The sequence below is a fragment of the Lemur catta genome, chromosome 5, assembly GCF_020740605.2.
Source record: "Lemur catta isolate mLemCat1 chromosome 5, mLemCat1.pri, whole genome shotgun sequence".
NCBI classification, from domain to species: Eukaryota; Metazoa; Chordata; class Mammalia; order Primates; family Lemuridae; genus Lemur; species Lemur catta.
Window position 1 is genome coordinate 6,444,056 of NC_059132.1, and position 18,077 is coordinate 6,462,132.

Genomic DNA, 18,077 nt, shown 5'->3' on the forward strand with positions numbered 1-18,077 from the left:
CACTTCGAGATATGTATCCAAGAGAAATGAAAATGGGTGTTCAAACAAAAACTTGTAAATGTTCATAACAGTATTATTCACAATAGCCAAAAAGTGGAAACAACCCAAATGTCCATTAACTGATGAATGGATAAACAAAATGTGGTATATCCATACAACGGAATATTATTCAAACATAAAAAGGAAAGAGTACTAATACATGCTACAACATGACTGAATCCTGAAAACATTAAGTGAAAGAAGCTAGACACAAAAAGCCATACACTTTTATGGTCCGTGTATCTGAACAGGCAAATCTACAGAGACAGAAAACAGAGTAATGGCTGCCAGGTTCTTGGAGAGAAAGGGAATGGACAGTGACAGCTTAATGGGTAAGGGGTTTCTTTTTGGGGTGATGAAAATGTTCTAGAATCAGACAGTGGGGATGGTTATACAAGATTGTGAATTTTCTGTTATGTGAATTTTACCTCAATTTTTTAAAAAAGAATTCCTACCTTCTCAAAATGCTGCACCCCAAGGGGAAAAAAAGACAGGACATTAAAGCCCTGTGTTTGAAAACAGGCATGGCAAGATAAGTTCCTAATAAATTATTTTCACCAGCAAATCAGTCTGTACTCCACCCAAAGACTTAGAGTAATACATACACGAACTGGCCAGGGTAAAATAAACTGACCTACCAATTTCTCAAAATGAATTTAAATGTTGTAAGTAGAAGCACTGAGCATTTAGATTAATGAATTAGTAAGGTACTCTGCGAGAGCCAGTGAACAAACAAGGGTAAGGAAACTTCTATGTGATCACATTACCACTTTCCAATCGAGTAACGTATTTATATAACTAAAAAAATAGAGATATGGCACCGGAAACCCATAAAAGGACCTGGCGACAGTGAAAACAAGCAACAGCTCAAAGCCATGGCGGGCACAGATGCATGACTCATGGGCACCTCCTCGGCTGATGTGTACGGGTCAGCAGAGGGCAGAATTGGAGAACTACGAATATACTCCAATATCAAAGGGCTATTTATAAAGCTTTCCAAAAACCTTGGCTATCTTTTCACTAAGAAAAAGAAAGGAAACTCACAGTTGCACCTCTCAATGTCACGCAAGAAAGCACTGTTCTCTAACTCTAAGCTAAACTTCCAGGACACATAAGCAGCCCAGGATCTTTATTCACAGCACTGGGGGGATTGAGATGTCAGATCCACACCACTCAGTGACACTTCTCCATCCAAGGGGATGCAAGGCTTAGAGCATGATGAAATCGCTCTACAGACGAAACGTCACAGCAGCCACTTGTCCCCAACTCCACACCCACCAAGTTACCATGGAACTGGTGTAAACAGAATGGCGTTTAATATGCTAATAGCTCTGATCTAATAGCTGACATAACACCAATTAAATTCATAATGACACTGGAGTAATAAAAGAGCCCTTGGCTTACTTCTCTCTGCAAACATGACTCAAGGGGTGGTTTTCACTTTGCCCTTTCTTCAGTTTCCAGATGCCAGGCCACTTAGAAACCACTTATCTCTTCACTCAGAGTTGGTGTAAACTCTGGAGTTCATCATCTTATAAGGAAAAGGACCACAAATAGAAGGTCCAGCTACTTGAAGTATACAACCATAGCACAAGAACCCCCATTTCTTTCAGAGTAAAAGTGAATGACAGAGTGGCCGGAGTCTAGAACCTGGAATCCTGGGTTACCACTCTGATCTCCCTCTTTTTCTCTGACAGATTCTGGCTCTGGCTCTGGCTCTGTGAAGAACACATGATCTCCATTTCTAAAACACGGGCAGAGACCACCAAGCTCATGAGATGGCTTCGCCACAGAAGCCATGGCTATCAGGTAATAAAAGCAGATCTGACTGACCTGCTGGCACTTACATCCTCGAGCCCATCAACTAGCCCTCCCACTAGCCATGTTTATGCTTCACCCCCAAGGAGTCATCAGCAACATTTACACGGTGTATACTGAAGCTATCAATAGTGGGTCCTTTAAGTAAAATACACAGAAAGGTTCATGTTCTTGTGGAATGCCCCGCAGCAGTTAGAATGAATGAATGTTTACTGTGCAGCTGGAGCTCAAAACCCTGCTATTGAATGAGAAAAGCAAGTTGTTGAAAGATATGAACATGGTATCACTTGCTGAATACAAGATGCGTATAAATCATGGAATGAAAGATACAGATAAAATCCTTGGTAGCTGTTACTTCTGGAGAACAGAAATGAGATTGGGGTGGGTGTTACGAAAAAGACTCAATTTTCATTCATTTTGTTTTATTTTTATAAAAACAAAACAAAAAAATGATAAATATAAAATGCTACCATTTGTTAATTCTGGGTGATAAATTAGCTTTAATTTTTCCCAAATTAAAAAAATACCTTATGAAGCAGGTATCACCAGTCTGGAATAAAAAATATCTTTTATCTTATAAGCACTTGGTGGCAATATGTTCAATCAGTAAATAGCTGCTGAGCGTCCACCACAGGCAAATAATAAAATCCTGCACTGAGCGTTTATTACGTGCCGGGCAAAGTACTAAATGACTTACAAGTATTATGTTACAAGGCAGGTACTTTTCTTAAGAAAGAAATGCTTATCTTCCTCACCTCCCATTTTCATTAGCTATAGTCCTGGCCTCCTCAATCTAGTCTGGGGAAGACTAGTGGGTTTTCTGATTGACTTGTTTGGGAGGAAAAAACAGTGGCTCAGCCAGTTCTGCCCTGCCAGGAGCTGCTTGCTTGCAGAAGGTACACATTTTCCTTGGAAGTGACAGACAGGCTCTGCCTGACTCTGCAGAGGGAGACCTGTGGTTGTCCTGAACTTTAAGAGATCTGTTGGGTGAGTTCACTTACTATGTATGCCAGACTCCAGGTCAGTATTAGAAACCCATTATTGCTGCACACCTGAGCCACAGCCTTCAGTCTGATCTTTATCAGTATTCAAGATAAAATGTATAAAAAGGTGAAATTTTTACATCCATCTGCCCAACTTTCAATTGGTTCCATTCTTGGGCAGGAGATAAAAGTTATTTATTGTGTCTCCCTCCATCCCAGCACTGCTGTTGTTGCCATTTTACATACAAGCATATTTAAGCTTAGAAACACTAAGTATGTAATTTACCCAAGATGGTCGTAAGTGGCAAAGTCAGAGCTCAAATTCATCTCTATATGATTCCAGAGTTCATTTTCTTAACTCTCATGCCAATGCATAATGTTACACATAGAGCAAAGACAAGCAGCAGTATCCATTACTTGCTAAGAATCTTCAAGATGAACTAGAAAAATATTCTAAAGATTGAAGCTTTTCTCAGTACATACTTGGGTCTCAAAAAGGGTAGGAAAGTGTGTGCACATGTGTGTGAGGGAATAGTGAGGGTACTAGTTACCATAAAATCCCTTTAGGGACCTTTTAGCCTTCAAAACTAGCAGGCATGTTTGCCTTTGCCTGTGTAAGTACCCACCTCCCTCAAATCTTACTCAAGATAGCATGGATACATACATGGCAGATTTCTTATCTCCTGTACTCTAAATGGTCTGTGTTCAGCCTCTCCCTCGCAGTGTGGTCCCACAGAGTGCTCAGCTCTGAGCCTAACGGGATGTCAGCCTCTACCTTCTGCAATCCCTCCCAAGGGGAACAAACCTGCTTCCCTCAGCCGACCAGGCCTGCCAAGCTCCAGGGTCAGTGCTAATAAGGGAAGGCCACAAAGCACTTGCAACTCAGGTCTAACACGGGTGACAGGCCCTGCTGTCACCGCAAAGTCATGGCCCTAGACAACCCATGAAAAAGTAGTTCCCTAACCATGCAGGGAGTTGGTCCCAACCCCGCAGCTTGGCCCCTTCTCAGCAGAGGCCTGCCCCTGTGAGTATTCCCTCAGCTCTCTGGTCCCCCAGCACACCTCTGTGTCCACACCTCTGTGAAGTGCTTTACACCCTGCTATAGTGACCCAGGGCTCAATCCACGAACCCTGTCCCTTCTCTAGCTATCCTTTTCCCTTAGTTGACCTAATCCAGATCTATGACTTGAAATGCCATCTATAAATCGACAATTTATAGACAATTCTCCATTTTATTTCACCAGCCTAGAGTTCTAGATTCATCTATCCAACTGTCTATTCAGTACCTCTACTTGAGTGTCTAATAGTATCTCAAAGGTAACATGGCCAAAACCAGTCTTTCAATTTGCTTTTAGAATTAGTTTTGAAACTTGAAAACTGACTAGGAAACACTAGTCTCTACAGCAGCAATCAGCAATAGCACATCTGTTCCTATACACATGTGGAATGTCTGCAGCAGGACAATCTCTGTGGAGCCACACATGGAATGCTGAGTGGAGACCACACTGAATGAATAGCATGGGCACAGGGCCTAGCTACTTGCCCAGAACAAGCGGTACTTAGACAAAATGAGTAGAAACAATGCTGACTTCATTCACTTCCAGGGGTGGGGAACCTGTGGTCTTCTGATTTCAAGATTGTTCTTTTTTTTTTTTTTGAGACAGAGTCTTACTCTGTTGCCCGGGCTAGAGTGCCGTGGCATCAGCCTTGCTCACAGCAACCTCAGACTCCTGGGACTCAGGCAATCCTCCTGCCTCAGCCTCCCGAGTAGCTGGGACTGCAGGCATGCGCCACCATGCCTGGCTAATTTTTCTATATATATTTTTAGCTGTCTGTGTAATTTCTTTCTATGTTTAGTAGAGACGGGGTCTCGCTCTTGCTCAGGCTGGTCTCGAACTCCTGAGCTAAAACGATCCGCCCGCCTCGGCCTCCCAGAGTGCTAGGATTACAGGCATGAGCCACCGCGCCCGGCCCTAGATTGTTCTTTTTTTAAGCACCAAAGGAGGCAAGAAAATCTTCATCTTTCTCTACTGCATTCCTTTTAATAAAAAGAGTTGTTCTGTGAAATTTGGATTCAATCAAAAGGCCACAGGTTCCCCACCTCCACACAGGCTTAGACCCTTCCAGCCTCATTTCCCACTCTGACACTACTGCAGCTACCTCTCCACTTTCAGACTTCTGTTCATACTATCTTTGGTTTGAATTGTCCTCTTCTTGCCCCAGCCCCATCTAGCAAAATTCTAATTGACCTTCAAAGCCCAGGTGAAATGTCCCCTCTCCCATGAACCCATTCCAGATCTCTCCAACAGGAGAATCAGTGATATACATGGGAGGAAGAGGGGATGATTCTTTAATCATCAGTCCAAAACTTTAGGGTTTTTTGACTCCTCTTTCACTCCTACACCCAATCACCTTGGCTCCACCTTAAAATATATTCAGAGTTTGACCACCTCCGCTGACACCATCCTGGTCCAAGCTACCATCATTTCTCACCTGGATAATGCAATCGCCTTTCATTAAACCAGGGAGTAAGGCAGGTTGGTGACTTAAGAAATGTCTAAATATGCATTCCCAAAGCCTGCAGCATCTAACTGCTTGGATCTCAAAGCTCTAGGTAAATACCAGGATCTTCATTAATGTAGACTTCCCAAGACATCTCCACAGTGTCTTCCCACCCCAGCCCAGCCCCCAGAATCTCTTAATAAAAAGAATCCATTTTTTTTTCCTTTAGTGCTAAAGTGGTCAGGTTTGGATACCTCCACTGCCAGCACCAAAAAAGGAATTGCACAAAGCAAAGGATCTGGGATGAAACTTCACAATACAAAAATCAATACACAACTTCAGAATATAAAAATCAATAAGCCCTCAGGTGAGTCAACACAGAACACCAGAAATATAACAACATTTGCTCCTAGTTTTCACACACTCCACCACTAGGAAATACACAGCAGGGGATAGGAAAGACATTTAAATCCTTCCTTCAGTGATCTTCAACAGCTTTACAAACAAGTACTAGACTGCCATCTCTACAGAGAGTTGTTTCTATTATTGGGAAGAAGTTAAGTCCCAGAGAGGTCAAGAACCAAATCAAAGCAGAGCTCTAGGCTGGCAGTGTGGGTCAGAGACGTATGCAGATGTGCTGGAGTCACACGTGTGGTTAATTTTATCAAACAACCTGACACTCACCAAACGCTGAGGTTAGGGGAGAGTGCTAAATAGAAAGATTTCTTTATTCACACCCCCAACTACCCATTTTCAAACCACCATGCTCCCTCTCACTCTTTCTTACAGACTAACTGCACATTCCCACGATCAAAAGCCACATTAAAAGACCAGCAGAAGCCCACAATTGCCTGGCTAATCTCTAGCACCACCGCTGAGGTGGAGCATGCTCTTTGAGCCCCCAGGCTCTGGCTCCACACAGAACATGAATGTGGGTACATGAGCCCTGTGGGGTTTGGGAAAAAGGAGAGCTCAAACAATCCTCTTGTCAGCACTTTAAACAAAAAATCCATTCAGTGAGAATGGCACCATGCTCCTTTTGCCCTTTCTCCCTAGGAACTAAATTAAACAGATTACAGACAGTGGCAAGAGCTGGCCTTAGAACCACCTCCCCCTTATTTGTTATTTTTAGCAATTTAGTCCGACAACGCCTGACAACTAAACATGCCTAGAATAGCTAAAGGGAGGTGGGATTATCAGATACTACCAGCAAAAAAAAACACTAGTCATCATTTCCTCCAATCCTAAGAAAGAATCATTTTCCATGTCTTTATAGCATCACAGGGTTTGAGCCTTTAGAGTTTCATATACAAATAGAGTACGTATAAAACATCAGTGGAAACTGATAACCTTTCCCGACCTGGAGTATTGTTCCACCCTCACATGTTTTCTTAAAAACAAAAGTAGAAACAGATGAACTAAATTGTTTTACACAAAAGTTAGTGGTACAATGCATTTGTGTGCATTCTGGAAAAATTCCCTCACAAGAGGATTATGTACCCAAAAGAATGGCTTCATGAACAGTAATGGACTTTAAATAGTTTTATTATGCTGATGGCAGGTGGGAGATTTGTTTGAAAGCAAGACAAAGTGAGATGGGAGAAACTCTCCCAATTAGTCATTCTATTTATAAATGAAATAATATAGCAAAAATTATTTGAAAAATGAATAAAATGGTAAAATTAAAACGGTAAAGCCCTAAGACAGTAGTATAACTGCATCAGCAGATTAACTAAAATTCATAAAAATATATTTTCTAAAATTTAATAAGATACAATTTATTAAAATGTTCATGAACGCTCAAGGAATCTAACATTATTTCCTAAACACAGGGACATGCATGTCCCTATTGTAAGTATCATGTAAAAATGATGTCAATTTATGTATGTAACTATCCCGCTCTATCTAAAAGGATATAACTCTAGGGCTGGGCGTGGTGGCTCATGCCTGTAATCCTAGCACTTTGGGAGGGCAGGATGGGAGAATCACTTGAGGTCAGGAGTTCAAGACCAGCCTGAGCAACAGTGAGACCCTGTCTCCACAAATAAATAGATAAATTAGCCAGGTGTGGTGGCATGCACCTGCAGTTCCAGCTACTCAGGAAGCTGAGGCAGGAGGATGGCTTGAGCCCAGGACTTTGAGGTTGCAGTGACTATGATCATGCCACCACACTCTAGCCTGGGGGACAAAGTGAGACCCCATCTTCAAAAAAAAAAAAAAAAAAAAGTGTATATCTTTAAAACAGGTGATGCCTAATATAAACTACCTTTAAGCCATCACATGCACATCTCTGTGACTTAAGTGACTAGTACAAAGATATCAAAGATGTCATCACCTTGTATGACATATTAAATGGCAAAGCTGTAGGTAGACAACTAACCTTTAACTTCAAAAATAATATTCATTTTTTAAAAATTAAAATAATGATGTGGACATGAAAGGAAATTGTTTTGTTTTGCTTTCTTCCATCTTTCCAAAAGGGCATTTTTGTTTTCTAAAGTGGCAATTCAGAAGAAGAGCAAGGTTATGATGATAATCTCAATACAGGTGATTTGAGTGACCAACTCTAAAGATCATCTAATCCAATACTCTCATTTTACAGATGAAGAAACTGAGACTTAGAATATAACAAGGGCTAGAATAAAGAACTCCTAAATCAACATAAGGCTTTTAAATTAGGAATTTAGGGTAATGAATGCTCTACTATAAATCCAGTAGACTTGGAAATCTCTATTTAAGGTTCAAATGTCAGCCTTTTGGATCTCATTCTTTTGAGCTGACATGTGTAGTATGCTCATTAAGACAGGTGTGGCCGTCCCCACACTGAGTACTGAACAACTCACTTTTTCTTGCCAGTATTTATTACTTCAGATTAGAGGACATCTGCAATATGAGAACAGAGACTGATCAGAGTAAAAATCTAGGATAAGGAAAAGTACACTGACTAACACAGCAGAGAGGTATGCAGTAACATGAAAGAAATTCCAAAGTCTAACTCTTTAAAAGAAGTCATTCTCTAGGCAGCCTGAAAATGATTTAAGGAAATCTCAGGTGTAGGAGGGAGGAGGCTAAGACATATACTTACGGTTAGACAGAAAAGTAAAGCATATAACAATGAAGGCTGAGGTCAACAACTCTCTAAAGCGTTCAAAGGAATACAGTCTAGCATAGACATAAATAAGTGCTCCAAGGAGGGAACCAAGGCACCTTGGGAATGTATCCGAGAAGAAAAGAATAACTGAATGGAGATGCAAAAAGCTGAACCCTGGGCTAATTGGAATACAAATCCAATTATCTTAAAATCTTTCATACTAATCATAAAATGAAGATGCACCATCAGGGAACAGATTAAATCAAGGGTGTGTGTATCTTAAATAACTGTAATATATATTTTATGGAACAATAAGAAAAGCTACCTAGGTAAAAGGACCAATCTATTTGAATTGCTTACATTTAAGTTCTCACCAGACCTATAATATTTCTATGGAGGAAATGAAATACATCACAAATAGTTCACATTTGGGCAAATTTTAGCAGTTGGATTATAACATATACACTGACCAAAGCACTGATAATATTAATAATAAAGACTGCTCAAACAGAAAAAAAAAGCTTTTTTCAGACCCATGCCTATTCTTATCTGAAAGGCACAAAGGAAGAATCTCCAGCTTCATTAAACCCTAAGACATAAGACACCGGGATACACAGACTATATATAGTTTACTATATACTCTGGGTTTCCAACCATCAGGCTCTTTTAGACTTAAGTCTTTCTTTTTTTTTTTTTTGAGATAGGGTCTTGCTCTGTCACCCTGGGTAGTGTACAGTGGAGTCATCATAGCTCACTGCAACCTCAAACTCCTGGGCTCCAGTGATCCTCCTGCCTCAGCTTCCCAAGTAGCTGGGACTACAGGCACATGCCACCACACCCCACTAATGTTTTCTATTTTTGGTAGAGATGGGAGTCTCACTCTTGCTTAGCCTGGTCTCCATCTCCTGGCCTCAAGCGATCCTCCTGCCTTGGGTCTCCTAGAGTGCTAGGATTACAGGCATGAGCCACCAAGCCGGGCCTAGACTTAAGCCTTAAATAATTGATAAATATTTTAAAACAAATACCTATTTTTACAAAGGTTGAGCATGCAAATTAACTCTATAAAGAGGTAAGTAGTCATATCTGAAATCCCAATGTATGCATAAGAGAAATCACTTCACCCAAGACTCTCCAAAGTGAAAACAACATAGAAAGATTAATTTGGCAACTTGCATTTGTTTTCAAAATTAAAAAAAAAAACACACCCATAAGTGCCTAGCTATCTAACTACTGCTAAAGGTGGGAAATCATCAAGCTAATTTTTTTTTTTTTCTTTTTTTAAGATTCAGGGTCTCATTCTGTCACCCAGGCTGTAGTGCAGTGGTGTGATCATAGCTCACTGCAGCCTTGAACTCCTGGGCTCAAGCGATCTTTCAGCACCAACCTCACTAGTACCTAGGACCACAGGCATGCACCACCACACTTGGCTAATTTTTCTTATTTTTTGTAGAGTCTCACTATGTTGCCCAGCCTGGTTTCAAACTCCTGACCTCAAGCAATAGTCCTGCCTTGGCCTCCCAAAATGTTGGGATTATGGGCGTGAGCCACCATGCCCCAGCCAAGCTAATTTTTAGAGTAGAAACATTTTATGCTTCTTTCTAGGACTCAAACTCTCCTAGGGTGAGGGTAGAGGGCAGACTCAGAAAACCATTGCCCCTCAACAAGAGGCTAAGGTGAACTATACAAATACCCTATGAGACATCTTGACTTGTTAAGGATAAAAATGGACCATCTGGATAGATAAATCGTAGTACTTCTGTATGATGGGATACCATATATCAATGAAAACAAATCACAATCTCAGATTATAAAATGGATGCACTTCACAAACAATGCTGAGCAAAAGGCAAAAAAAAAAAAAAAAGAGTGATTTTGTTCAAAAACAGAGTAAACTAAATTACAAGGTATCCCAAAAGTCACCATACATAGGAAAAATGGGAAATTGTAGCTAAATGTACCTTTATTTACGAAATATTCATTACAAAACTTTACAAATTTTCTTCCTTTGTAAGGCGACTACAAAAGTTTATAATGAACCAATAGGCCTACTTCTTATTTAATGTTTAAAAAACATTCTATCACTGGCTCTGCTCTCACCTGCCCTCCTTTCTTCACTGACAACACAGGTCAGAATCAGTGCCTATCACATAGTAGAGGCCACCATGTAGTTGACATCACCTCCAAAGAGGGCTCCCTTCATACACACAGCAGTACCAGCTCAAAAGTGAAGTACTAAGGGCAAAATTGGACATCTGTGCAAGTGCCTACCAGTCACCACCCATGCTATGGAAAAAATGATCCTCACCAGGCAGAGTAAAATGTCATCAACCACAGGAAATCCTCCAAAGCATGTTCTCATCAGAGGACCAGAACGAAGCCAACTGCAGAATGTCATAGGCACCTCCTATCCAGTTCTCTCACCACTATTCTTCCCACTATTTCAGGAATCACTGTCTGACCAAAATTGTCTTTTTTGTGGAAGAGCCAGGATTTTAAGAGTCAGTACTTTCACATAGTTTTTTAGATTTTACTTATAGCATGGGCTGGAGAGTTATTTCAACCACCCTGGGATTGTAACACTCTGAATCAGGAGTGGCACACTAAACGGGCCAGAATGTCCTGAGTTTCCTCATTCTTATTCTATCATTGCTGAGCTAACCAGGGTGGTGGAAGGGGTAGTAACCATGCTGGAGATAGAGGGGAAAGAAAGTGGTTAACCAGTATATACCTGTGCCTAAGATACAACAGAGACTGTAGAGCGAAGGCAGATGGGCCTGAAGCACTACCTGTTTGGCCCCTCCTGGAACAAAGAAGAGAACATAAGGGAATCATGGCCAAAATGTGTTCAGATGTATCACTGAAAGTTTATAGTTACCTCAAGGGTTCCCAATAGTTGAGATTCATAAAGTCAGGAGCTGAGCTCCAGATCATTTGAACGCTGAACCTAAGTTTTCCCAACTGCAAAAGAGACCTGTAAGTATTATCCCCTCCTTACCTCCAAAAGAGTGAGCAAAAATATAAGATGTATTTTCTACTTTTTAAAACAGCAGTCCCCAAGCTTATTGGCACGAGGGACGGATTTCATGAAAGACAATTTTTTCACAGACTGGGGTAGGGATATGGTTTCGAGATGATTCAAGCACATTACGTTCCTTGTGCAGTCAAACCTCTCTGCTAATGATAATCTGTATTTGTAGCTGCTCCCCAGCACTAGCATCACTGCCTCAGCTCCACCTCAGATCATCAGGCATTAGATTCTCATAAGGAGCACAACCTAGATCCCTCGCATGTGCATTTTACAGTAGGGTTTGCACTCCTGTGAGAATCTAATGCCGCCGCTGATCTGACAGGAGGTGGAGCTTATGTGGTGATGCAAGCGATGGGGAGCGGCTGTAAATACAGATGAAGCTTCTCTCACTTGCCTATCAGCTCACCTCCTGCCGTGAGGCCCAGTTCCTAACAGGCCACAGACCAATACCAGTCTTCAGTTCAGGGGTTGAGGATCATAGCCTTAGAAGACACAGATCTCCTCAATCTATCAAAAGTTTTAACTCAACTTTAATGGGAACAGAATTTTGTCAAAAGAAACTTGTACTTTCTCTTTGTAGCAATGTTACACATTATAAAAAGAAAATTATTTTACAAAGACAGTGAGACTCATAAGGGTCATAATTCCAAATGCCAATTATATTCAAGTTCTTTTCTTTAATTATGCTTTGTACTTTTCTAATAACAACATATACTGTATTATGCACTCAGTGCCTTCTTCAAAAAGTTATTTATCAAGACAAGGCATGTAGGCCAGGCACAGTGGCTCATGCCTGTAATCCTAGCACTCTGGGAGGCCGAAGCAGGAGGATCGCTCGAGGTCAGGAGTTTGAGACCAGCCTGAGCAAAAGTGAGACCTTGTCTCTACTAAAAAAAAAAAAATAGAAAGAAATTACATAGACAACTAAAAATATATATAGAAAAAATTAGCCGAGCATGGTGGCGCATGCCTGTAGTCCCTGCTACTCGGGAGGCTGAGGCAGGAGGATCACTTGAGCCCAGGAGTTTGAGGTTGCTGTGAGCTAGGCTGACCTCACTGCACTCTAACCTGGGCAACAGAGTGAGACTCTGTCTCAAAAAAAAAAAAAAAACAACGATGAGGCATGTCTAACCTCCCTTCTCATGGCTAGTAACTCAGTTTTAGGGCATCCCCTTGGCCAAGAGGGGGTCCATTTAGTCAGCCAGTGGGGGAAGCCTTAAGATTGTATTTTAATTGAAAATATTCTGCTTGATACTTTTCCCCTGAACAATATGCCTTACAATTTCATATTGTTTGTGAAAACATTTTATAATGATATGTATTCCTTTGAAATTAAAACAAATGAGAAAAAAGTTATTTATCATCAGTATTTTTAAAAACTAGAGAATTTCCTCAAATAACGACATAAATAACATGGCTACTCTAGCATACTAAAGCTACCATTTCGTGTCATCTCATGAATAGGATCAGAATCATTAGTATACTAATCACCATCCAGTTGAAATGGTGGTATTCCCTCCCAGAACTTGATCCATCATCTTTATAAAGGAAAGATATAATCTACATAACTCTATCATGTTGTGACCCTATCGTGAAAATACTTCCCAATTAATCCCATTAAAGTGATTACGATCTGAAGAATAACCCAACATAGGTGTTTTAAAATGTAAAAAAGAGTTTTAAGAAGAAAAAGACACTAAAACTATCTTCCCACCATTAAGATAGTGGTTATCTATTCCCTTCCAGTAGGGAATATGACTCCCCATCAAGAGAACATGAGGCACACCTGCAATCCTAGCTCTCTGGAGGGCAACATGGGAGGATCACCTGAGCTCAGGAGTTCCACACCAGCCTGAGCAAAAGCAAGACCTCATCTCCACTAAAGACAGGAAAAATTAGCGTGATGCAGTGGCATGTACCTGTAGTCCCAGCTACTCTGGAGGCATATACAGTGGACCAAACTAGTAAAACAAGTAACAGCTTTGATCAAAAACTCTACCAAAGACCCAGACCAAAAAGAACCTTACTCTTTCAGAGATGAAAACTTAGTAAATGAAAATAGCCTGGCCTTTGTAGGTAGGGTTATGTATAAATTGTGCGTCCTCAACTTAATTACAAGGTATCTGAGGATAGAAATTAATGGTGATGATAATTATAGAGGATTAAGATGAAACAGATTAGACTGGCAAGAAATACCAGGGTTCAGAAGAGACTGTAGATTTGAATGGAGGAGCAATTACTAGGAGGCCTTGGGAAAAACAACGCAGAGCTATGACTCTGTATCAAGCTTTCCAAATAATAAATTATATTTAGGAATTACTCAACTGGTAATAGTTTATATTCCCAATTCTCACATTGTGCTAAGAAGTTAACAGTAATCACGGAGCACAAGAGAGAAGTACCTAACTTAAGATTGAGGAATTAGAAAATGTTTCTCACGGGAAGCAACCCTGTATTGAGATCTGAAGGACCAGTAGATGGAGCTGGTAAAGGCAGGAGGGAACTACTTTTCAAAAATCTAGCAGAAACAAAGAAAGAACAGCAAGTTCCAAAAACTGAGAATATGTCCACATGGCTGAAGCATGCAATATAAGGCAGAGGAAATGAAGGAGCTGAGAGAAATAAACAGTAATAATTTCATAAAGAGCACTGAAGGTATGTTAAAAAGTTTGAACTTTACCCTAAGAACAATGATGGTTTTTACACAGGGGAGTAATATGACCAGATTTAACATTTTATTAATAGAAAAGTCACTCTAATTTAAATATGCTAAAAGGATTAGAAGGAGGAAGGCTGGAGATAAGCACATCAGTTAACATGCTCCTGCAGATGGTGGTGGGAAAAATTCCAGAAGAAAATACCATTAATGAACAAAATACAGAAGAAGTAATATTCAGAGATAAAAAATTTTCCAGAATTGAGGAAATAAACGAATCCTCAGATTCAGGAAACCTAACAAATTCCACCTAGAATTAAGAAAAAAATAAAAAGAATAAATCTACACCTAAACATATCCCAAAGAAACTACAAAAAGCATGAAAGACAAAGAGAGACTATTAAGAGCAGCTAGAGAGAAAAGACAAATTAACAACAATTCCACTAACAGATCACTTCTTAACAGCAACAATGGAAGGCAGAAGTCAGGGGAATGCTATCTTTAAAATAGCTTAGAAATTCCTAAGAATATAAAGCAAAATAAAACATATGCTCTAAACTGTGTATACAGTAATAATGAGTACTTACCAACTCAGATGGTAGTCTCTAAATACCACTGCCACTAAAGTGACAGACTAAAGAGAAACTGATAAATATGACCATAGAGGGCAATTTATTACATCTTTCTCAGTAACTAACTGAATAAGCAGAAGAAAAATCAGTAAGAAACGCTTAAAATCTGAACACCACAATTAACAGTGTGTGTGTACATGAGTACACATGTCAGTTTATGCACATGCCCACATTTCAGGCTGACGTAACAAAACTATCAAGGTGTGGCAGTGGAAAAGTATAAAATTGCTACATTGAAGAGAAAGGTGGTTAAAATACAGGTTGGGGAAGTATTGGAGAGTATACAAAATGCAGAGATATGGTTCATGCAATAATTGAATGTTGAGGTAATAGAAGACTACAACAGTGAAAGAAATGGAAAATAAGAAATAAAGTATAGTGCCGGGCGCGGTGGCTCACGCCTGTAGTCCTAGCACTCCGGGAGGCCAAGGCAGGAGGATCGCTTGAGCCCAGGAGTTTGAGGTTGCTGTGAACTATGATGATGCCACGGCACCCTAGCCCAGGCGACAGAGTGAGACTCTGTCGGAAAAGGAGGGAGGGAGGGAGGGAAGGAAGGAAGGAAGGAAGGAAGGAAGGAAGGAAGGAAGGAAGGAAGGAAGGAAGGAGGAAGGAAGGAAGGAAGGAAGGAAGGAAGGAAGGAAGGAAGGAAGGAAGGAAGGAAGGAAGAAATCAAGTATAAACTACATTTATATTACTAAACCAGAAAGATAAACTGTCAAATGGAAGCCAGGTGTGGTGGCAATATAACGAGACCCTGTCTCAAAAACAAAACAAAACAAAACAAAAAATACCTGTCAAATGATGAAAAACAGTATATACAGCATAATTTCTCTTTATTTAAAAAAAAACGCTGTGTATATGTGTGCATGAATATGTTTATATAAACAGACATTTAGAATGATACACATCAAACTGTAAAGCTGACAGGTGACATTGGAAGTGTTTGGAGAAAAGAAGAAAGCTATATTTTTATTGTTTGTTTTAATCATTTGTTTTATATTTTGTTTGTTTTCCTTATTTACAGTGCACCTGTGTTGCTTTTAAAATATAAATGACATGTAAAATGAAAGATTAAAAAGAAAAAAGACAAAATAACTTCCTAATAGATAAAATATTCTACCAGTACTTAAGAGTCCCTACAAAATGAAACTTTTAGAAAATAAATTTCTTAATACTCACCAAAACTGAGCAGTATGCTAAAATCATCACCTGCAGCAATTTTACCTTGATAATTTTCTAATCATAAAAATTAAACACATACTTATTAAAATTTGTTCAACAGAGATTATAAGAAAAAATAACGTTACCCCTATGTCCCATCTAATTTCCTTAGGGGTAACCACTGTTAACACTTTAATACATATCCTTATGTATCATTTTCAATGTTCACACACACACATCTTGATTTTTTGTTTGTTTTCATAAAAAGAATTTTACATACAATACTTTGCATCTTGTTATTCATCAGTACAATTTTTAGATATATTTACCTACAGTTGCAAAAACGCATTTTTCTGTTTTATCTATGTGAAATGTTTTTATTTAGGTTTTTAAAGATACTTTTGTTTCTTTTGAGTGAAAACACAAGAAATAAAATTCACTCTAGAACAGCTGGGCTGATAAAAAATGATAAAATAGGACCCAGCAACAACCTGGTTACCACAGGCTAACAGTTTTTTCTGTACTGGGTTTTTTGCTTTTTTGTCTGATTTTTACAACACATTTTTCTAAGCTACAAATCTATTATCAAGTCTGTTTAAATCATCAGTAGTCAAACAAAAATAAGCCTAAGTAACCTAAGACACTACATGCTTCCAAGCCAGGCCAAGTCAGTGTCCCTGAGAAATCCCCAGAAGGCTACATGGGCTATCTCCCCAATTCAGCAGAGGGCTGAGTCAGATTCTGAACCACTGGCTTCAAATAGTACTCACAGAAATTACATAGTGACCTATGAAGTCAACGTCTCCACCTGCATCTCAGGAAATCTTGGTCCCTAAGAGATAATAACCAGGTTTTGTCCAATCTAACTTTTACTATATATAGGATGGGCCTTTCACCAAAGCCCAAGAATAATATCCACTAATGGTCTTAATGTATAAGGAAATTATAATAATAAAATCCAATTATCCTAAGATTTACTAACTTACTCTTACCTGTCATCTTTTCCCCTAATTAAAAAAAAAAAAAAATCTGTTTTCTCACTGGAGCACTATCCTTCAGATAGTTAATTAGTTATAGCTTACTACTTCATCCTTGTCTAGAACTTAATCTAGGTTAAAGAAATTATAATGTATAAAAGAGACTACACTAAGATCCTCTAACAACTATTATCATTACCCACCCTCCCTCTTGTGCATCCACCAAAATCCACTACACGTATGTGTTGCTTAAATGTACATTGTACTTTTGTTTCTGTTTTGTTTTGAAGAATAGACATGCTCATTCAAAGGCAATAGACAAAATACATTTACGTTAACAGCATCCTGTCTTCTTCAAAATTCCCTACAGTTCCAACTACTCTTTTTTTTCTCTCTTCAGTCTTCCCCACTGCCAGAAATATGACTGCTTCATGGCTCTAACATAATTAGAAAAAATAAAAATAACACGACATGACCTTGGTAGGCATACATTTTCATTTAATATGACACAATGAGAGTATTACTTTTTCCCAAAACTTAACTTTTATCACCAATATTCACTTAAAACTTACTTCTAATTCTTTTATTTTGTCTTCTGCTATTCTCTGTTTCTCTAACAGCTGATTGTGAATTACCTCCTTAGATTGAAGAATAAACCTACAAAACAAAAGAAAGTTGAAAATTAAGCCACACGACCACTATATTCATCAAAATCAATAGCTTTATACCACAAATATTAAACTAAGAAAACTAAAAGGACCTCCCCATTCAGGACAAACAAAATGCATTGTTAAGTTAACATGACAAACTCAGGAAACCACCATATGTTTTAAACCTTCCTGGCTGAAAAGAAATGATGGCTTAAAGGTAGATTCTGCTTTCTTATTTAAGAAGGGAATCAGGGCAGGTGTGTGGCACCTGCCTGTAGTCCCAGCTATTCAAGAGGCTGAAGTGGTTGGATCACTTGAGCCCAGGAGTTCAAGTCCAGTCTGGGCAACATAGTGGGCGAAATCCAAGTAGACTCATAGATAAAAGAAAAATAATAATTAAGGAATAAAAATCTATCACAGGCTAAGAGAAAAGCCAACACACAAACAACAAAAACCCCCTATAATTTTTATTTTTCAGTTATCTGATTCAATTTTTATCTAGATATTTTTTCAACAATATTTGTAAAGTAGAGCTCCCCTC

General features: G+C 39.3%; 1 protein-coding gene across 1 annotated transcript in view; it reads right to left on the reverse strand.

Annotated features, from left to right (window-relative positions):
- PFDN1 (prefoldin subunit 1) overlaps positions 1–18,077 on the reverse strand; it is a 44,853-nt gene that overhangs the window by 9,921 nt on the left and 16,855 nt on the right. Inside the window, exon 3 of the mRNA XM_045550957.1 lies at positions 17,459–17,543. Coding sequence (XP_045406913.1) covers positions 17,459–17,543 — 85 coding nt within the window. The remainder of the gene's footprint in view (positions 1–17,458; positions 17,544–18,077) is intronic.